The sequence below is a fragment of the Saccostrea cucullata genome, unplaced genomic scaffold, assembly GCF_032062105.1.
Source record: "Saccostrea cucullata isolate Sc308-1 unplaced genomic scaffold, CSIRO_AGI_Scuc_v1 ctg72, whole genome shotgun sequence".
NCBI lineage: Eukaryota > Metazoa > Mollusca > Bivalvia > Ostreida > Ostreidae > Saccostrea > Saccostrea cuccullata.
This window is the reverse complement of record NW_026918900.1, coordinates 919,382-942,895: the sequence shown is the minus strand read 5'-3', so window position 1 is coordinate 942,895 and position 23,514 is coordinate 919,382. Positions and strand designations below refer to the sequence as shown.

Sequence of the window (23,514 nt, the reverse complement as noted above, 5' to 3'; positions counted from 1 at the left end):
TCATTTTATCGGCTATAAACCTTACGAAATGATGACTTTAAACGAGACTGCTGATATTCTTGTTTCAGCAACATGTTTGTCTGTAATTAAACTCTTTAACAAATTTTTCATACGTAGAGCATACTCTTGCGTATCGAATCAACTTAGAGATATAAACCCCCGTATGCAGTTGCTGCAGTTGCTGCATACTAGTAAGTAAGAGAAGTAGACGACTACCAAAACCAATTCATCTTCCTTCATTAGAATCAAGAATTTCAATTTTAGAAAAAAGAGACTAGGGAAACAGCTAGACTAATGAGGGAAGTTTTGAAAGTATTACCAATTCCAGATGATGAAAGACAATCCAGACCAACAAACCAATCTGAATAGTACTTACATCAACCTCTGGGTATACATCACCAGAGAGATCTTATAACACATCAGCTTCAGCAGAAAGATCCCAATTAAATAGGCCAATGAGATCAGGCAATGAAATTAGTGCTATTTGTGTGGTGGAATAGGGTAATTTGCTAGAAATCTTTTCCATTTTTTCCGTCCCTGACAATGAGCACACGGCGAGTGTGACCAGTCGGCAGGGGATGGTCACTCCTCCATGATCTCTGATCCCATATCTGATGTTTTAGCGGTCTTTGTTTGCTCTGCTCAAATTTTGTATTAATAAATGGATTTTTGAGCTTGAATACTGTTCGTTATCTCCATATATTTCATCATCGAAGAGTTGCACAATTAAAATTATTAATTAAAACACTTTTTCCGATACTTTATTTCTAATAAAATCATGTAGAATATAAAATACCCTCATTGAATTCAATTTGAAATCATGTGAAAATTTATGAGGATATCCATATTCCATTCATAATTATTTTTGATAAGAGATAGACTTATATGTCTAAATATATCAAATTAGCGTTTTCTGAGAAACTTAAGACAATCTCGATACTAGTACATATCCTATGTCTGATATGAAAAAAAAAATCCATATTCCTGACTGCTTTGATTAATGTTCATTGAAAACGAAAGTATTTTTAAGAATTCATTTTTCGTCTCCTTTAACTTCTGATTATGCCGCGATACCACTTCTTTGATCATACTATAAATATAAAACACCAATTTATAGGAATTTATTTCTTGAGAAATATGTAATTATTAACTAAATCGTAACCTTAAGTATCATTTCACACCAACCCCTTTTATGGATAAAATTCGGACACTTGAGATCAAAAATCATGAAAAAAATGTGTTTATGAAAAGGGTCTGATTGAGCTACATGCATGAATGACTGATGCGGAAACTATTTAACACTGTTTAACCTAACGCGGAAGAATCGTCACTCTTCCTGATAGAACTGATATTTCATGAACTTTTTATAGTCATCGATAAGCATATCTTTTAACATAATGTGATAAAATGAAATCTTTTTTAATTCTGAATTTGTGTCAATTCATTGGACATTTTACTTATTTACTGGCGTACAATATTGATGTTGATAAACCCGTGATTTATGCAGGTGTTGCTGGGGATCAGTTTGGATATTCAGCAGAAATTTTATCAAATAACAACGAAAAACGGTAAGTAAACATGTTTCTGTTTTGTGGACTTAATTAAGACATTAATTGCTGAGCATTAACTATAACATAAACATAGTTATTCAATGTGGAATGAGTTGCAATTTCTTTAGTCTAATTGCCATTTATGTATTTCGTTTAGTATTTTTACAAAGAAACAACAGGCGACTTTTTATGGATGTTTTTGTTTTCTTTTCTTTTAGTGAAAGAAAAGTATTATATCATATCTTTATAAACCTTTAAAAAACATATTTCCTTTCATTCCAAAAATTCAATAGAAAAATTTATTCAAAGTAAAATGAATAGATATGAATAGACAGGGTTTATTTCCCTATTAAAATAAAGATTATATGTTTATTTTACTTAATACTTTAGACATTCATGTTTAGTTGTTAATTCAAATTCAAAGAAATCAAATATTATTTAAATTTGATATATATATAATGCCGGCGTCACCAAGTCTAACTGATGTCTGTATAGGGACTTGATGTAAGTGCAAATTGAACCCACTGAACTTCATTAGATAAGACTCCATTTATAATTAATAGTTTAAAAACCCAATTTAATAATATTAAGGAAAAAATGTACTAGTGCTTTAAAAGCATCGGAAAGACGAAAAAAATACAGAAATTATTATATTTTTTATTTTTAAAAAATCACAATGGTTCAATTGCTTGGTAAATATAAATATATTATATCAATAAAGAACTTATAAATCGAGAGCTCTTTTTTCCGGATAATGGCATTTCTTCCTGTTCATAAAGTTATTTTAGTAAATATATTGAAATGTTCAAATAAAAAAAAAAATCATAGAAAAGTGGATAGTAGCTGAACATCTGTACAAAAAATAATGTACGCAAACGTTCTTTATAGACACAAGTATTAAATTTACGTAGATATCAAGTGTAAATAATCAATTGTTGTGTACATCTTGGAAACAAACACATTACATGCACCTTTTAAAAAAGGCGCCAACGAAAATTTGAGGAATATTGCAACTATATTATAATTTCACTTTGAAATGATTGCGTTTTTCTCCTTTCTGTACGAATATCTACACTTTGTTAGTAATTAAAATGTTATTATCGAAGTTTTAAAAGTTTTCAATTACTATATACGGAAGTAAAGAACAGTATTCAAGCTCAAAATCCTATCTAATGAATACAAATCAGGAGCAGAGCAAACTCGGACCTCAAAAACATTAGAGGTGGGATTAGGTGACATGGAGCAGTGAGCATCCCCTTCGTTCAATCCCGTTGTCTGCTCCTTGTCATGATCGGGAAATAACGAGAAAATTTGTCGACAATTCTATCTTTTGGATCTTCGCACTGTTCTAGTTATAATGCCCTTTTTAAGTTGTTGCATATTTAGAGGAAGCCCTTGTCATCTTTATGACACCTTTAAGGTTTACATCAGATGTAGTCCGTGATGATGGAAGTGTATAAACTATGTACATTGCGCTTGAAAAAAATCTCTGAAAATGCGCTATTTTAGTTATTCCATAATAATAAATTTAACAGATAAAATAGTTTTCTAGGAAATTATATAAACCAGCACGCATGGTACAGATAAATTAGAATGTTCTATCGTTAAAATGAATTGAAACCACATTTTTGTCATACATTTGAATTGAAATATTACATAATATTTTGATTTTTAAAGCAAAACATTAAATAAAACTCAAGATATTAAAAACCAAACTTTTGACTTAAGTCTGTTTACAGTTTATGGTTTTGGGTCTGACGGAATAATCCCAAATCAACTGAGTAAGAAAGCGAAGGTCTTACAATTGGTTTGAAATAAGACAGTCAAAACGAAGCTCAGTTAGGTTTTATGTTCCTACGTAGTCTCAACAAGTTCCTTGTAAATTTATTCATTTTAATTTTCAAACATTATTTTTGCAATTTAGGAGGAATAACTAAATTAATACTTATAATATAAGCTAGAGTTACTTTTATCAAACTACCAGCAATGAGCTCACTAAATGATACTCCGCCTCACTTATGGTTATAATGGCAAAGTCCAAGTTTTGCAATGAGAGACCCGAAATTATAAGTGTCAGATCAAAAAGTAAAATTAGAGGTGCATTATTATCTAATAAAGAGTGTTACAATGAAAGTCTCATATTTTATTCAGTGGTATAGGAGGAGTTGCGGATAAGAGATGAATACCCTTCTCTATTACAATGTATAGAAAAAAAATGGATGTGCCTGTGTTTTGCTCTGTGAAATTCGAATTATGTGTCCGATCAAAAAGTAAAACAGGAGGTGGAGAATGGCACTATGTGACAAAGATTCTATCTCATTAAATTCTATTCAGTGGTAATTAGGAGTTGCGGAAAAGAGATGGGTACTCTAAAGCTACGGATGATCGGACATCCCAATCACAATATATATCCTCCCTCTTTTTTATTGGGGATATAAATACATGTATATCAATTATAAACTTAAAAACGATAATTAAATTAAAATCTCATCATATTTTGTCGGTTTTTTCGTTTGACAGCAATTATTTTTTTTTCTAGAAATGTGTACGTGTATTTTATCGATTCACAACATCATGTTAAATTTAAACGCTATATACATGTATGTAATACGAATTTCGGATATACATGTACTAGTAAGTCCTTGTCTCTTATTCTTACTGAGAAGTACAACAGGCGCGCGCTCTCTCTCTCTCTCTATCTTTTTATTTCTGTCTTCCTTTAATATATATTAAAGTAACAGCTCTCATTATGTTGGTATCTTTTGTAGTATTATTATCGGTGCACCGGAAACAAACCGGAGTGTAGGAGTGATTTATTCCTGTCCAGTAAACGCCACGGAACCTCAAGTAAACGTCACAGACTGCTCACAAATACAACCTCGAAGTAAGCTTCTCAGGATATTTTATATTTATATTATTTAAATATTGTTAGATAATATGTAATCGTTTTAAAAGTACAGCAAGGGATTGGAAACTTGCTAAAACATGGAAGCCTCCCATACCAATCAGACACATATTTTGAATCAACAATCTGATTGTGTATGTTATATTAATGAATCTGGTCATCCAGATGGTATCATATTATAATAAGGAACCTAAGCTCTGGAATTGACCAATGGCAATGTCCCTCTATATATATACCGTATGCTAAAGTTAGCTGTCTTTTTTGCCCAAGAGGCATTGATCTACATTATAATATATATATAAGATATGGAGTACTCCATATGAAACATACGAGGTATTCAAGATCAAAAATTCATAAAACAATACAAAATAGTTGCAGAGCAAACTTAGACCCCCTTCACATCAGAGGTGGGATCTAACTTATGTTAGACCTTATACATGTACTTGTTTTATAAATTTCAATTTCACAATGCTTTATACATGTTATACTTGTAGGTATTTGATTTGTTTTGTTTTGTTTTGTTTTTGCTTTAGTGCCATTTAGTAATGGGAGAAATAGAATACCATGGAAAAAATAACAACTATATAAGCTTTTGCCCCCTCAAAAACGTCTGATGAACACTCTTTTAAGATGATAGTAATCCCCTCCCCCACCTGAAAATGTATGACTGTGCCCCCCCCCCCTCCTTAAACTGGAATTGTTTCCTACTGGCCTGCTAATCTTTAAAAATGTTTACTGGTACTTGAAGTACGGAGTAGATTTACTTTTTCATTTGATAATTTTTTTCTTCCTCTTCCGTCTAAGTTTATCACTGAATATCAGTTGACATCATTTGATAATGGTTGCCCTGCTTAACGTTACTAACAAAAATATTGTTAGAAATTTAATGCTCGTAATGTGTAGGCATTGTAATTTTCAAAAATTAATCTTAATTTTGGCTTTCCTCTGCACTCTATTAATATAGCGATTGAAATGGTTGTAAAATTACAAGCAGATTTTTTATTTTAAAAAAGTCATATTTTGATAAGCTAAAAGATATTTTAGAGCAAAGTAGTTAAAACATTGTCTAAAATCTATATAAAATTATGCATCAGAAATCCATATACTGTAAACCATTATTTCTTACAGTGGTATTAGCACAGAGATTTGGTTCCACAATATATAGACATGCAGAATCCATTGTTGTAAGTAGAATTGTATCATTATATTACTTTGTATTTTCGCTAGCCAAGGGTGACAATCCACACCTCCCCTCTTATTACGTGAAAAGAGAAAAGGAGCGGATCATTACTCTTTGCTAGAGAAGATGATTACTTTGTTACTAAATAACAAATTAAAGTGCCTTCAGCGAACAAAATCGAACATTTTAATTGGGGAATTTAACGCCTACGTAAACAAAATACAGTAAAACTCGTTTAGTACTAAGACAGATAGTGCGAATTCACGGATATAGCGAAGTTATCTTGGATCCCCAGTTATATTTATTAATTGAATTTCTAATAGGTATAGAACGAAATGTCCATTTCCCAAACACGAAAATCCTATTTCGTGTGTGTGTGTGTGTGTGTTGGGGGGGTAATATTAACAAACATTTACAGAAATATACAGAAAAACATTTTAAAATTTGGACAGTACCAATTTTTTTTTCCAAACACCACCACTTTCCCATTTCATTTTTAACCTATACTAATATAGGATGACGTATCTGTGGAAAGTGGGGGGGGGGGGGGTACTAAAAAAAACCTGACAAGAAGATATATTCAATGTCTATACTAAGTGTATATTTTTTTTTCCGAAAAAAAAAGTGTGCAAAGGGGGGGGGGGCTAAACCTACGAAGATATATTCAATGTCTATACTAAGTGTATACTAGTATTTCCCCCCCCCCCCCCCGGGTTCCGACGCCTATGCTATGTATCTGTGTTCAGCCGGTCAATCGAGATGCAATTTTATTGATTGTTTGACAGTTAATTACTGAAATTTATTAATCGATAGTGGCGTATATTTCTATCTGCTGATGTTAAGCATAGTGATAAGTCACAGAGCATTTTAAGTGTGGGTAGTCAAGGAGAAGGTCGCCCCCTCTCGATAGTTATTGGGGGAGGGGTTTAGCTAAGAGCTTTTTTTGAACTCTGAGAAATCTACGATTGTTATCTACAATTTGACAAGCGAAAATAGTTTTGTTAAATCTATTCAATTTAAATCATGATAAGAAGATTATACTTTACAAAATTGAGAACTTATTATTTTTTACTCTGCTTAGAAAATACAGAAACTTCCTTTCTGAATAATTTTAATTCGATCAACAAATCTAATTTCCTACTACATGTAACTAAAAATATATTTCCAGTCGTATTAATTTCATTTCATCCTATTGTTGTCAATGGTTATGAAATTGTCCGATTCAAACTTAATATAACACTTGAGTTTACACTAAAACTGTCAATGTTGCATACTAAAAGTGTGGATTGCTATAAATGCATTTTTTTGCATTTGCAACAAAAAATAAAATGAATAGATTAGAATTATTATCATCTTTCCTCCCCTTATTTCAATTAATATTTTATACCCAGCAATATGCTGTGTAAGATACCTATATGGAAGACACGCCACTGACTGAATAAAAGTGATATACTTTTACAGTGTGAAAGGAAATGAAAGTGATAATATTCTGTCACAGTGTGAAAGGATATCAAAGAGAGAAAAAATAGTTCTGGCCTGTCATAAGATAGAAGTAGTAAGAGTACCTAAACCATCTTGATAAAAAAATAAATCTGCCAATTTTTCCCAGGTGGGTGGCAAAAGTCATTGTCTGGCAATTGATTGTCTCAACTGCTAAACATTGACGTCACAGACTATGATCATGTCACACTGTATTAAGAAAAGGGATATGAAAAGAATTTTTTTTTTTTCAAATTAAAAAATAGAAACTTCATTTTTTTTTGTAGTTGGACAAGGAATTGATATCACTCGTGAGACAGGATATCGATCTATCTCTTTTTTTTTTTTTAATTTTCACCCTTTTTTCACACTCGTGAAAATAAAAAGAAACACCCTATAAAATTCGTAACATAAAATTCATCGTATCCAACTACAAAATGCGCAGTTGTTAGAGCTCCTGCTCTAGAGTCGCGGAGTTCGTAGTCGATCCTCACGTCTAGGGTTCAAATCCACTGCGGTACGTGGAGACCGGTCCTTCGGATGAGAATGTATAAATCGAGGTCCTCTGTTGGCACGATAAATATCTCGCACTGCTCAATGGCCCTGAGTGCCGAGTATAGGTTAAAATTTGAAGCTTTCCACCTGCAATTGTCGGCGTGAAAAATTCTCGAGAGGGACGTTGAACAACAAATAAACAAAGAAATAATGATTTTACTTTAATCTTTTCATCCTCTAGGTATGTTCTCCACTTACGAAAAATTTCCTCGACAATGACGTCACACCAGGAGGATGCGAAATGTTTTTTACAAACATGACTAGGCAAGGAAATTTGGTCATCAGAGCCCAGCAAACAAATAAGAATTTTCCGGAACATGCCGAAGGGATGTTTGGATTTTCTATTATTGCTGAGGTTTGAGTTTGGTGATTGTTGCTCACTTTATAACTTACTGTCGTTTCCAGGTTTCACCCTTATGATTTTATTTTGGCATGGTTTAATTCTAATATATAGCTGATTGTCAAGTACTTGTATTAGAATTTTTAAAGGTAAGTGAACGGAAAAGGAGAATTTGTAGGAGGCAATTTTAAATTGATTAGTTCTGGTAAAAATGTGGTTTATTTTTAATGTATTTTAGAATGAGACGTCATTTGTACTCGGTGGTCCAAACGCCTGCGGAAATGATGGTATAACCTTATAAATTATGAAAGGGAAAACTAAGAGAAAAATAATTCCATACATTCATATTTTAACAAGTAATATTACATTTGCAAGAGTAAAAAACTGTTATTTATATTTTGAAGAAATTTTTGTTATTTATCACATTATGAAAGAGTACGAAAACTTTATTTGATCACAATGAGAAAGAATACACTAATGCTGCAAAACATCAAATTAACCCTCCCTTCATAATGCTGTTTAAAAATATTCTCTCTAGCCTTTTCATAAGATAGTGAATAAACCACCAAGACAGACTAAAACTGACAAAGTTTTTTTCAAACATGTCCCATATGGAAGCAAAAGTTTCTTGAATCTAAAGTGATTTCATATCAGTACATCATCCAAAAAATATCTTGGACTTAAACAAATAACTCTAAAAGACCCACATATGATTGCTTCCCGTTCAATTCAAAGATCAACTGTTGAGTATTATTATCTGTGATGTTTATTATACGACTAAGTGGCAATGAACCAGGCATGAAGATTTTTTCATTCAATTACATATAATATCCTCAATATAAAGATAAGTAGAATAAATCTTTCTATAGCAAAAATTCAGTACCTGTAAATTACTTCCTCGCGTTTACTTCAATATTACAGCATTACATGCCTTATTAATTGACATTTCCTATTTACAGGGGGTCTAGCATTATTTACCGATGTATCAAGGACTGCAGATTATCTGTACAACACCAACTGTTCAAGGTTCTCTGGTGGATATTATTATGGTACGTTATTTTTCGTCTATTTGATTCTATCTCTTATCCTTTCGAACATTTGTAGTTTGGAAAAAATAAGAGATCTTCATGTCATCGCAAAGACGTCCATACGGAGACTTAATTCTATAAATAATCACTACTTGAAAGAAATAAAGTTTGATAAAATTTGGCATCAGAGGAGAAATTGAAAAAGAAAAAGAAAAATGTTGTTGCAAGTGCATGAAATATAACCGAAATAATTCAAATTTCAGACAGATTAATTTGTTATTAGTTGAAATCGATTAAAAACATTACAAATACAATTTAACAATAAAAGGAAATAAGGTTAGTTATGACAAGTATTCTGCGATATTTAAAAAACGTATACCATTACAATTTTTTCTGCGATCATGTGACGTCATCCAGACGATCACACAATGCTTCAAAAAATAAAATTGTATAACTATAAGTATACATATAACAGATTCATACGAAATATTTTGCTAGCATATAATTTTCAAGTAAACTTACACACTGTTTTAGTTCATAAATTTCGCTCAGATAAAAAAATCTGAAATAATATACCCAACGTTTTAGTTTTTATTCATCTTTGTTTTAAACATTTCATATTGTATTAATAATACGAATGGAAAACAACGGAAAGCTCTTAGATAACGTAGTTTTCTTAGCTTCCCTTTCTTTCTATTTAATGTCTGAGTAACCATGTGGACAGACATAAGCACACATTTTTCATTCCATATATATAATCTCCTTTATATGAAATGTATGACTTAAAGATCTGATGCATCTGCATTGCTTTCAGGATATGCCTTAGATGTGATGAAGTACAAAGGAAATAATTTGTTCGTCGTGGGTTCTCCAGGTTTTACCAATAGAGAGGGAGTCCTAGGATTGGTATGTATCCATTTGTTTTACAATGAAATAATGAAGGTAACGAACAGTATTCGAGCTCAAAAGTCCATACTTAAACAATACAAAATAGGAGCAGAGCAAAGACGGACTTATATTGAAAAAAATAAACCAAGGACCTCTAAAACATCAGAAGTGGGATCAGGTGTCATGGAGGATTGAGCATTGTGTGCCGACCAGTATAGTATATATTGTATATATTTAATTATGTATGATGAATATAAAATGGAAACTAATCAAACACATTGAAATGTGCTTTCAATTTTATAATTCATTAAAGTTGAATCTAAATTCCAGTAACATTCTAAAGCATTACAAAATGATTTATTTTTGGCGAGTCTTTTAGAATATCTAAATTCCATATCAATAAATCTTAGATTCAATTGAATTGTTTGTATCTCATAGATGAGAATATTTTTTTTAGATGGAGGTCGTAAAAATTGATACTAAAAGTAGCAAACATGTCTTGCAAACACAGAAAAAAATACCTGGGCATCAGGTAAGGAATTAATGGTGTCATAATATATTCTGACAGACTGTATTGATTCCTAGGACAATATATATGTTTATACATTTATTGCATGATAGTGAGGGAAATATGAAGATTTATTCAGCCAAGAAAAATCATATTCCCCGAGGACTTTGCCTGAGGAGAATATGATATTTCTCGGCTGAATAAGTCTTCGTGTTTTCCGAACATTCATGCAATGAATTGTTTATTATACCGAAGCAAGCAAAACCTTTGAAATAAACATAATCTTTCAAATTCGGCACCGCTCTCATATTCACTCTCATTTTTCACGTAAAGTTACTATAAAACAATTATCACCAATTTTTTGACGTACACCAGGCTATTGTGACGTCTACTACTCACGGGAGTTTTCGTTCAACGAACGAGAACTATATTGCGGGAAAATACAGTAGGTGTTCCTAAGAGGTGGAATATGATGAAAAGTGTGCCGACGGAGTTTTACGGCCCGATCACGCGATAAACTAGTACCAATCAGATAGCGCGTTGTGTAGAATATTTAAAATGAGATATGATAATAGGCTTTCTTTCATAGTTTCCGAAAACTCAAACGGTTGTTACAAAATACGTATTGGCTGGAGTTCTAAAGCAACCTAATAATTCGTCCTGTATTTTGACATGAAAATGTACATGGATTGCATGATGCAAATCAAAAATGTAGAAATAACCAAATAAAAAATAAAATAATAGAAATAGTAAAATTAAATCAATAAAACATAACAAAACATTTTCCCATTTTTTTTTAAACTATAGAGTGGAGGAGGATTTGGACAATCAGTTTGTGTCATTGATGTCAACAATGATGGATTAGATGATATTATTGTTGGAGCACCATCAGAATACCTCCGTGTTACCAGTAAATCCTCTGTTGTTATTGACGTTGGCAGTGTTTATATCTATCTAGGAGATGCTAATGTTCGTATACAACTGATCAATACAATGTAATGTAATTAATATCTCAGAAATTTATTCGCTGACCATTTACATTTTTGACCTGAAATGATGAACTTATATGGCATTTTTTTGTATTTATTATTTTTTTGAAAGTTGGTAATTCAAACTTTTGCATGTACGTTGGCTTTTCTACTTTAATTTTATTAATTCCAGCTTTAAAGTTAACTTTTCTCAATTTAGATTTGGATAAATATACATGTACGTGTAGGGTGGCTTAACACAATGTGTCATGCTTCAAAGACAATGTATCAATTTTTTTTTATATGAAAACACAAATAAAATATTTTTCCGTTCATTATAATATCATACGGTCTCCTGCATGGCTTAGAGGTTAGGGCGTCTTTTGTTGAGTCGCGGAACAAGGAGCTGATAGCAGGATAAAATCTACTGTGGACGTAAAGACCGTTAACACCGAGGTCTTATGTCACAGTAGATGTTGACACGAAAAAGATTCCCTCTATACTCAGTGGGCTTGAGTGCTGGATATAGGTATAAATTCACAGCCTTCCACCGGCAAGTGATCGATGGCGTCTCCATTTAAGAGAATTTAAGAAATTGACATAAAAGTTCTTGAGAGAGACGTAAAACAACAAACAAAAATAAGTACATACTAGTAATTAAATCGCTTTTCCCATTGTGATAAAACATACGTAACACTGCAAAGTATACAAATACAATGTGACCCCCCCCCCCAAAAAAAAAAAATAAATCTTAAATTGTAAAAGCTAAGATTAAAACTGGAAAAGCCAACTTTAAATTTATAATCATCGACTTAAAAAATACTTGGCAGATATAGACTTCCTTGCAGAACACGTATTGAGTATTGAATCTTTAAAAAAGACAACGATGTAAATTTGAAGCGTTTTAAATAGAATTCTCTTCTTTCTGTATAATGATTTTTTTTCAAACAGACTACTATTCTTGACAAAGAGATACGTATAACAGGGGATTCGATAGTATCAGGAAGATTTGGATCTGCAGTGTCTGGAATAGGGAATATCAACGAAGACGATTTCCAAGGTGTGTCACAATGGAATAATTTAAAAAAAAATTGAAAGAGAGATCTACATGAATTTACTGTAAAATCACACGTTTTCGTTGGGTCAATTTTTCGAGGTTTGAGGAAAAACTTTTAATTCGCGGGGTTTCGATTTGGAGAATGAAGAAGTGTTGAGTATTTATGTATGTTAACTTTTACTTTTCGTGGTGAACATAAATTTGAAGATCACCTCATACCTCGAAACAACGAAAATTAACCCACCACGAATATTTAAGATTACACAGTATTTCATTTCTTTATGAAATCAAAATTTAATGAGTTTCTGAGAATTTAGTTAAATCAATAATGTACTGTTTATTAAAAGATCTTGCAGTTGGAGCGCCATTTGAAAACGACATGAGAGGTGCTATTTACATCTTCAATGGACGTAATCTTAAAAATGTGCAGACATGGAAATATTCTCAGAAGATTGAAGGGACAACAATCAATAGTAACCTGAGAGGGTTCGGATTTTACATCTCCCAGACACAGGAAGATATAGATAACAATAAATATAAAGGTGATTTATTATTTCATTTTAATTTCATTTTGTTAAAAATGTTATTTCTCTCAGTAAATGGATATATAGTTTTAAGTGCAGAAGGTTAAGATTTACGAGCAGTAATCAGTCTGAAATCCATAAACAATGAAATTCTGTCAATAAGGCATAAAACGCGGATCACTGGAAATTACAGAGGATCAGGTGCCCGGGAGAATTGAGCACCCCATGTTGCCCAGTCACAATTATCGTGAACACTTTGTATACGTATATAAATCCTGCTCCATAGGAATATACATTCACGTAACGACAAATCAATTTTATAAAACTCCTGAACTCAACAATTTCTAACACTAGTTGCAGGTTTTATTTGACAAAGTCACGAAGCTTAATAATTAGTATCCTAAAGCAAATTTTCTCAATCCTTGTTCCCTTTGCCGTAGCAAAAAACGAATAAAAATAAATCAAAGAGATTTCATAAGTGTATTTCGATAAGTTTGTCGTCTGTCAAGATGATATAAATCTGTCATTATAAAATTTCAAGTAAAAAGCTTATTGAAAAAAACAGAACAGAATCTTTAAATAACAGAATCTCTAATACTAGTAAAAAAATACAACTTTTTTCTGGAAGAATACTAGTATACATTTGAAAACGTTATTGGCTTATCTTTTTGGCTTTTATTCTTCTAATTTGAAAATTTATCAATTTAACATAATTTTATAGATTTTGCTGTTGGCTCGTATAAATCTGGGATGGCTGTCGTGTTAAGATCGCGACCAATCATATCCATAGAACCTAAAATTTCCTTTCTACAAAACCCTGTTCCTTTGAATTCGTCAGAACTGAACTGCTCAAAGGGGAATGACTATCCTTGCTTGGGTGTAGAAGTTTGTTTCAATGTCACAGGGAAAGGAATCCAATCTGGAACTTGTTAGTATTATCTTTTTCTAAACAAGTAATTTAAATGTAAATAATTCATTATTATTTCTTTTATTTTTAAATTCTGTCAGAATTTTTTTTTATAATATAGCTGGGTGGTATTCAGTCTGCATGCTTGAATTAATATCTATATCGATATTTCTTTCTGATTGAACAAGATATAAATTTCACCGTTTGGGGTGACACAACAATGACCAATAAAAGAATAGCTATGGCTGGAAATGAAAGCAGTGTAGATATATCTAATTTCCTGGTATATAGAAATAAATATTCCTGCAAAATCTTACAAGCAGCTGTATCGGTATGTATTCATCAGCATTTTGAAATTATTTTCAATTTAAATTATGTTCTTTCTACCGTATATTTACTTGATTAATTTCTACTAATTCAGTGTTGCCAAAAAAATTAATTTTGAAATTTCGTTTCAGAAAATGGGAACGATTTTCTTTAATGCTATCAATGAACCTTTAGAATTTAAAGTTAATCTATCACTGAGCGGAAGAACCCGTGAATATGAAGTTTTGCCAATTTTGAAAAAGGGTTCCATTACTTCTCACCAAAACAATGTATGTCTTTTGTTTTTTGTTTTATTAAGTATAATGGCATTTGTTTTATATGATACAATAGAATATGATTTATATAAACACTATAATTATAATGTATAAAATTTCTAACTGTGTCATTGATTGCAAAAGTCTGGCATAATATATATGAATACCTTATCATGATTCAAACAAGAATAAAAAACATATTTGGATGTCTTTTCAATTTATTTTAGGTAACGTTTAGAACAGGATGTACACAAAACGAAACATGTCAGCCACAGTTTTTAGGAGACGCTGAAATCAATGATCATAGGGACAATGGAGAATTTGAAACATTCAAAATGGATTTCCTTCTTAGAAACCATGGTGATCCAGCAAGTTCAACCATGATAGAAATTTCGAAAACTAAAAAAGCAATTTATTCTGGTATGGTGGTATCAGCACAATCGGAAAAAGTTGTTTGCAAGGAAACCAACTCTACTCTAGTTACATGCAATGTCACAACTGACCCGTTCTATCCACACATGGTGGTGCAAATTAGTCTAGATTTCAAAATTGATCCACAAAACAATGATGCTACAGGTTATGTAGACTTCAATATCTGGGTGCAATATATTCCTACTGGTCGGATTTCTCCAGGAAGATCTAACAAAACGCACGCCTTACTAAAGCAGCTGGCTGTCGTATCAGTCGGTGGGTATGTACAAGATTATCACTTAAATTAAAAAAACGATAATTTTTTTTTAAATAACAATTGCCTTATCAGATATGGCGATATAGAATTGTTTTCAATCTTAAAAATCATTGAAACAATGCAAATCAGGGGCAGAGCAAACATGGAACTCTGAAACATCAGAGGGGGGTGATGTGTCATGGAGGAGTGAGCACTCTCTGATGACCACACCCGTTGTGTGCTCCTTCTCAAGCATGGAGTAAACAGAAAATCCGTTTATACACTGGCAATTCAGTGTGTAAATAATGATCAAACAAAAATAGTGTGAAAATTGTCGGTATTTCTACATTATAGAATTTACACAATTACATGTATATGATTAAAAGTAAACTGAGTATAAACAGTATTAAAAGTAATAACTGCTGCTGCTGCTTTTTTCAAAACAAGTGTCTACTTTAAAGAGAGTAGTTAAATTCATGTAAATGTCTCGCACATGAAAAAATACATACAATTTATTGAAATAATTATATTAAACATTTCTTTACACTAGGAAAATTTTTGATTAATCTACCTAAATTTTAGGAATTTATAAGCAACCTTTCCAAACTCTAAATTATTTGTAAAAATGAAACATACGTATGAAAAGATTTTCTATCAACACCTGTGACATAAATTGCTTTTTTTAACCTCTGTTCAAACGATGTACATGAACTCATTCTGAAGTGGAAAAGAAGAGTAAAATGTCATTTTTTTTATTAAAAGCATGAAATCAAATCAATTTTCAACAAAACACGAAAATTAATTTGCAGTACGCTTGAAAACATCATAAACACACTCAAATTATTGCTAAAACCGTATTCTACGAAATTATATTTTTTGATATTTTAAAATATCTCTCTCGAGAATTTTTCACTCATACGGAGACGCCATCACTTGCCGTTGGAGAGTTGCAAATTTTTTAACTATTCTCAGCACTCACATCTATTGAGCAGAGAGGGATTTTTTCCATACTGACATCTTCTGCGACATAGCGCCTCGGTTCATAAGGTCTCATCAGAAGGACCGGTCTCCACGTCCCACGGTGGGATTCGAACCCACAATGTTTGGATCAATACCTTACTCTGCGACTCTAGAGCAGGCGATCTTACAACCACGACTAAACTGAATTAAAAAGAAAACAATAAATCGTGAAACATTGATATCAGAAAACCAGTTTTATCAAAACTGCTTCAATTCGCTTTCTAAATTTTTGTTTTACTTTGAAGGGAACCTAGTCAGGACCAAAGGGAAATGGACACAAATTCTGAGATGTTGATTCATAAGGAAACCTTTCGAGTCTATAATAGAGGACCGAGTACAGTGGATGGTCTGATTCTACAGATAGGTGTACCAACCTCTGTTGCTGGTGTACAGATCTTAAGTGTATGTAAAAATATTAAACTTATCAGTTCCCTTCAGTTGAAAACCGGAATGGCTTTCCTCCGCTTCTGTCCGTACGTCTTGCATCCACCTTTGTCACTATCCCTCTGTCTATCTGACCCATCCGTTTCCGTAAATTTATCGATACGCTTCCAGATATTGAGCTGATTTGAGTTTTAAATCAAACTTGCATTTTGTTTCACTTCAGTAATTTTGATGGATTTAAATTTGTCATTTTAAGTTTTTAATTGGAATCAGGTTAGATTGTCAGCAGTGGATCATTCCTAAAACAATACTCTCAGAGTGGTTTTTTCTTATTGTATACATTTATGCTCTGCTGTTTCCCCTTTATTAATACTTGAACGTTGTAGCTGAATCTACATTAAAAAAGAACGTTTTCTTGACAAAATTAGGGATTTGAATATGTTAATGTTTATCTTTTTCAAAAAAATTGTGACGTAAATAGAGTTCCTTATTTTTCAAAATTTTATACATATACATGTATTGCAGATAATTGGACTAAGAAAGAAACGTATATTATGCAGATTTTAAGGTCATATTGCATTTTAAAAATAGTAAAGAAATATGAAGGTGAGGAACAGTAGTACATGTATAGCTAAAATATTTAAAGAATTTATTAATCAAGGAGCAGAGCAACCACGAATCTCTAAACATAAGAGATAGGATAAGATGCCATGAATAGTAGTCTGTCCACTGGTCATATCCGCTATGTGCTCCTTGTCCAGGTCTGGGAATAGACATTTCCAGAGTTCGCGAACTCGAACTCGTACTCGTACATGGATATAAGGATACTTAGGGGATGCGTATCAAAAGGCAATTTTCATGTTGAATAGATTATCTTATTAACACTCAAAGGTCTACCCAAAAATATGTAAAATAATGACTTTTAACAAGATTGATGAATTCAATTTGATGTTGAATTTGTTTACTGTAGGAACTTAACTACGATAAAAGTACTTGTAATCTCACAACAAATGCTGATCTTTCAACCAAAGACAAAGATGCAAAACCAATGTTTCAACCCGACGCAAAACCTCAAGTGGACAACAAACAAAACAGTTTGTTTATTGTGAGCACGTTACAAGATCTTTTTCAGAAAAAATAAGTATTAAGTTAAAAAAAATGTTTCATGAATTCAACCATTTTGATAATTTCAGAACTGTTCGCAGCGAGATGTAAAGTGCCATCTGCTCCAATGTAAAATAAAGAAACTTTCACGTGACAACTTAAATGATATAATGCTTACTTTGAATCTTACAACAAATATTTTAAACCTGCTTGAGGTGAGATGGAATATATACATAGATTTTTAAAGTTGTCTGACATTGAAAAAAAGAAAAAAAATCATGGAAATAGCATAAATATTGTTGTTTATACATATATGATAATAGTGGCAAATATAAAAACAAAGCTGTTGCCATATCTAAAACTAAATTTATAACATCAATATTGAATGTAAAATAAAAAAAATGAATAAAGAATAAACAAACTGCAAAAATGCAATAATGATACATGTATATTCTTATTTTCCCATGTATAGAAATCCCCGGTTGTTAAATATATAACATCGGGAAAACTTATTTCCAACTATTCAGACTTCGAAGGCGATCTTCAGACCACGGATGGAGAGGTTAGACATGCTCTGTTTATTTATTATTCATATGACCTTTCTTATTATCTTACAGTTTATTTATTTAATAAGAAACTAAGAGTAAGATGTTGAAAAAGTATTTCTATATATTATTGCAAAAAATGAATTGTAATTATTATAATATGTTTTTACAATTATAGAAATAATGGTATTGTGTTACAGATTGTCCTAACAATAATTCCGAAAAAGATTGTCTTTGAAACCAGAAAAATTGATCTCGGAGTTGTCATCGGCGGTAGTGTTGGAGGATTTGTGTTTTTAGTCATTATAGGAATTATCTTATGGAAGGTATACAATTTACTGCGTACATATTGTATTTACGACTTGATCAGTTTTAATTGATATAGAAATACGACAACTTGAAATTGATTCAAACTCAGATCTATGATCGGTGTTCTGGTATCTATGAACTGCCAACGCCTACTATTTCATGGGACTGAATTTTTCATGTCTCATCGGGAAGAAGAATGGTTTTCATTCTATTTGTGTTGTTTCCAAGTTTTTGGGAGATCGGCGACTGTTCAGTATTTTCACTTTTTTAAAAATTCTTTTCAGTTCTTATACTTATTATACTTCTTTAGCTTACAAATGACATTGTAGTATACTGAAGTGACCATTAAATGCCTTTGTCCTCTGATAAAAAAATAATTTATATTGTTATTGTGTTGCTTTACTTGTTAACATATTTGTAACTTTTTAAGTCCGTCCGATTGAACGTCAAATGGTATATATACCTGGTGTCAATGACTTTGGCATGCAAAAGATCGAATTTTTAGTTTTTGAAAAAGAGCAGCATCACTAAAAAAATCACGACCTCCTGTGGAAATATGGCCGATATATTGCCGATTGGGCGTTAAAAAAATGTTCAATCATTCAATCATTGAGTAATAAAATACGGTTCTGTTATCTTTAAGTTACGAGGGTTGATCCAAAAGTAATGTCACAACTTTGATAAAATTGCTAGAAATCGACGTAGAGCAACAAAATTATACATGATGGAAGCTTTATTTATTTCAAATCAGACCTGAAAAATTCAAAGTAATATGATGCACACTTTTCAAAATATCAGATTTTAATCAATGCGCGTTTATGGTAGTCGCCACACCTAAATATAACGTCATATGACGGATACACACCGTCTTCTACTTCGAAGCGTTTCCCCTTCATTTCATTAAAAAGAATTGTGATTCGCAAACACTTTCACCAATTCCACTTTCTTTAAGAATTCTTGGTACCATTATACACTCACTCTTTTCATAATTAAGCCCTCTGTCAATTTTGTTTAACTAGCATAAGACAAACTAAAAAATTCACATATCACTTTATACGTCTGTCTTTTTTGACAACGTCAGACACCATTGCACGTTTCCGTCCGATCTCCTATCTTTCGGTCTTCTTGTCCTTAGCTAATCATTCAGTGACCAATCACCCGCCCAAAATTGCTGAAACCATCTATTAAGATGTTTCTTATTTACATTCTTTATTCTGCAAGTCTGATTGATTAACGAAAATGTCGCTTGTGATGATTCCCATATTTTGAAGCAAAAATGCATTACAACTCGTCGAGTCTTTTTTCACCATTTCGACAATCCCTTTGTTCAATTCAACAGAGTAAAAGAACAATGTTTATGATAACAAATACCAATGCCGTCATTTAATTTTCAATTAAAGGCTAGAAAATGACGAGAATTGTATCTTAAAAAAAATTGGGAGATTAGGTGCTTTTTTTAAAGAATTTTTTTAATGTGTTTGTCTTTTTCATTCTAAGAAAAAATACACTTTAAAACGTGACGTTCCGTTGTGACGCAGCGACACCCCCTATGCTCTATGTTTTAGACATCTGTAAAATAAATTCAAATAGATATTATTAAATTAAGATTTCAATGATAATTAGATTTATATTTGTGCATCTTTTGGTATATAGTATTTGATAATATTACGCCAAATATAGAATATATGGACACTGTGACATTACTTTTGGATCAACCCTCGTATATACAATCATATAAGAATAAAAATCACGTGTTATTATACTCAGTGAAGTTCAAACCATTTCAAGGAATTTTGCTTTAACGTTCATTTCTGCACCTTTTGTCTTTCAGGTTGGATTTTTCAAGCGAAAAAAGAGGGAAAAGGTTGACGAGTTTAAACGAAGAACTGCTTTGCTGAAAAGACAATCAAGGATGTCTAAGCTGTCTCGTGTTGATGGGGCAAAGGATAATCGATTTCAAGAGCGGGAGGACTGAATGATGATTAAATATTATGTGTTTGTCCGTGTATATGTGTGTTTCAAATGATAAGCATATTCGCTTGGCTATACATATATTGTGAGATAATTTTGTGAGTTAAACTAGTGAAAGATGATAAAGTTTGCATGAGCGCAGTATTAGTAAGTTAAATGTATTAACAACGCGAAATGTTATGAAAAGTGATTATTGTATTTTGCATAATAAAATTCTGCATTGAGACCAACGCAGAATGTAATACTGCAACATGTAATGACACAATATTCAGATTATTCCATTTTGCGTTCATACATTTCGCATTGAGATTAACGCAAAAAGCAGTAACACCTATGTACTTTATTTATTGTTGTTTCATTTGTGTTAATTACTTTTTGCGTCGAAGAGTACGCAAAATGTATTTAAATGTTGTAACACATTTTCTTAATGAGAAACATGAATGCTTTGATATCATCATTGAATTCAGAGCACTTGCATGTAGAAGCAGAGTGATTTTCAATACAGTATGAAAATTTTGTGGATAAACTATTTAGATGATATGAAAATTTCTGCATCCAATTTTTATTGAGAACAAGATTTTCTTAAGGTACTCCGATCCTCAGGTTCTAAAAATCAGGCATTGACTAATTGAAAATGCTTGCAAAAGTGTCTCTCATTTCTCAAGTAATTTGTTTTTATCCATATCGATAATTCTTCAAACTCCATCTTTAAAATTAATCATATTTATTATATATCAGGAAAATTATTTTATTTTACGGAAATCTCTCAAATTAATGCGTAAATTTTCAGGAAAAAAGTAGCATATTTTGGGGTATTTAAAAAACGAATAAAAATACTATGTGTAATAATTGATTATTTGTTATATTTCAAACTGTAAATAAATTAGATATAAAATTATTCAATAAACAATCTTTCTACCATAAATAAAAAATATTAATTTAAACTTAAACTCCATTTGATAATTACATTTACTAAACTTAATTCACACACTGCATGGTACTACTTACTTTAGATTTAGAGTTATCTTTTCTTAGTTAGAACTCTTTAGTTCATTCAGAAGTTTTCAGAAAACCAGTTTAATGTCAAGCATAGTTGATTGGCTATTCTTGTTATGCAGAGTTTTTATTGGTAGATCATTGAGGTCAAATTCCTTAGTGAGTTTTTTGTTGTTGTTATTTTCAAATTCACTTTGAATCCGGCCATAAGCCTGAGTTCTGGGAACTCTTGTCTTATACTACAATTATATTGTTGACTGGACTTTAAGACCTGATTACAGTATAAGTTCTTTTCTTTTACTAACACTTTGCTTGGTTGAATGAATGAGTATGAATGAAATATAGTATTTGATGAGTTAAATGAAAAATGTGTAAAATTATAGTAAATGATTAAAATGAATATAAATCTAGAGATTTGTTTTTAAAGTTACACTGATATATGAAATATCTTTTATGATGAGATCTGACCTGAAAGATTATGTAAATATATTGTAAGATTTAGTAAATACAGCAATATGTTGTATGATACAGGTCCAGATATGGTTTAGACAAGTAGCTGTGACACCTATGTATATATGCAGCCTAGGTCCACAAATTGGTATTTATTAATATATTTACTTATTGTAAGAATTGTTAATATTTTAGTAAATTTCATAAATTTACTTGAGTTTTATGTATATGGAGAGATAAGAGTTATTTCCCTTTAATTGTGAAATATGAATAGATATTATGCAAGTTAATAGAAATATCAGTGTAATATAGATTTTTATGGTAATGGAATAATTTATGATAAAATATTATACTTATGTTAATGTTATGAAGTATTTATTATGTTTACATGTTTTGTAGGTTTGATCTATCTTATATATCTTGTCCAAATTAAAGAACCCACATCAACTAAACTGAGTTTCCTCGTTATTTGGAAAACCCGGTTACATATGCATTTTCCAATTCAAATCTGATCAACAAACACAATTTAGAAACAAAATTCATAAGGATCCAGGCTTTTGAAGACATTGTACAATTTTTATACATACACATGTACAGTGTAAATGGTGCTTTAATTTCTTCTAATTACTTCAATCATTTAACGATGCATATTGTTTAAACTAAAGATTTTCCTAACATCATTGCAAAACACCATAATCTTTTCTGATTTTATATCACGTTAATGAACATTGGTTAGATTGATAAAACCCCACTATCTTTAAATATGTAATTTCAAAATACTTTAAAGGGGTAAAAGTTTCGACTTTTTATAGGACCTTTCTGAGAACTTCAAGGAACTTTAAAGCACATTGAGAGGTTTAGATTTAAAATTGTTGCATTAAAAGATTTAATTTTCAAGCTTATTTTGAGACTTTATGAATTAAATTATAAATTAAAGATTTTTTTCCTGGCAGAGGATCGGAGTACCTTAAATTTATTGTGAGATACAATATTATAAAGCATCAAATGATCATATGCTCGGGAAATAATGATTTTATAAAAGTTTACATACATTTGAAATTTTCAAAAAGTTCTGTTTTTCTTCAGATCCACATTTGATTTACACAACTCTTGAATACATTGTTGCACAATGTGTTTGAAGTGTTTTCCTTTACAATATATGATATTTTGCCGAGGATTAAAGATGAGATTAATATGCATAAAACACACATAAAAGAGATGAAAGAAGTACACGACACATTAGCGGTTTCACATATTTTCAATCGCTGTATTTTTCCTATTTGGTCATATTTCGGCAAATGTGATAACAAAAGAAATTCTTTCTTACTTTTTCATATATGAAGTTGAATAAACATTATCAATTTCTGCTTGTAATTAATAAAAAGATTTAAAGGTACGTACATATAATGTAAATTATACAGAATTTTCTTTACAATTACTGATATTTCTTTACATCTAGTTGCCGACTTAGAGTACATATACATACACAGAGTATGGAACACTAATGAGGAGAAACATCACCTTCATATCAATAATTAACCCCAAAAATTGAACGATAAATTTAAAACCTGGAAACTGCAAACCTGCTAAAATTGTCG

At 31.3% G+C, this 23,514-nt stretch overlaps 1 protein-coding gene across 1 annotated transcript; it reads left to right on the top strand.

The window, feature by feature from the left end:
* The first annotated feature begins 1,318 nt into the window (after positions 1-1,318).
* Positions 1,319-21,189, top strand: LOC134275364 (integrin alpha-9-like). The gene is made up of 21 exons (XM_062757643.1): positions 1,319-1,568; positions 4,319-4,434; positions 5,584-5,639; positions 7,851-8,024; positions 8,248-8,296; positions 8,969-9,058; positions 9,852-9,943; positions 10,383-10,457; positions 11,241-11,402; positions 12,353-12,461; positions 12,806-13,000; positions 13,704-13,910; positions 14,078-14,220; positions 14,348-14,485; positions 14,698-15,161; positions 16,403-16,559; positions 17,512-17,646; positions 17,735-17,860; positions 18,118-18,207; positions 18,391-18,516; positions 20,331-21,189. The coding sequence occupies exons 1-21, from the start codon at positions 1,408-1,410 to the stop codon at positions 20,472-20,474; spliced, it is 3,009 nt and encodes a 1,002-aa protein (XP_062613627.1). The 5' UTR covers positions 1,319-1,407; the 3' UTR covers positions 20,475-21,189.
* The last annotated feature ends 2,325 nt before the right edge of the window (positions 21,190-23,514 follow it).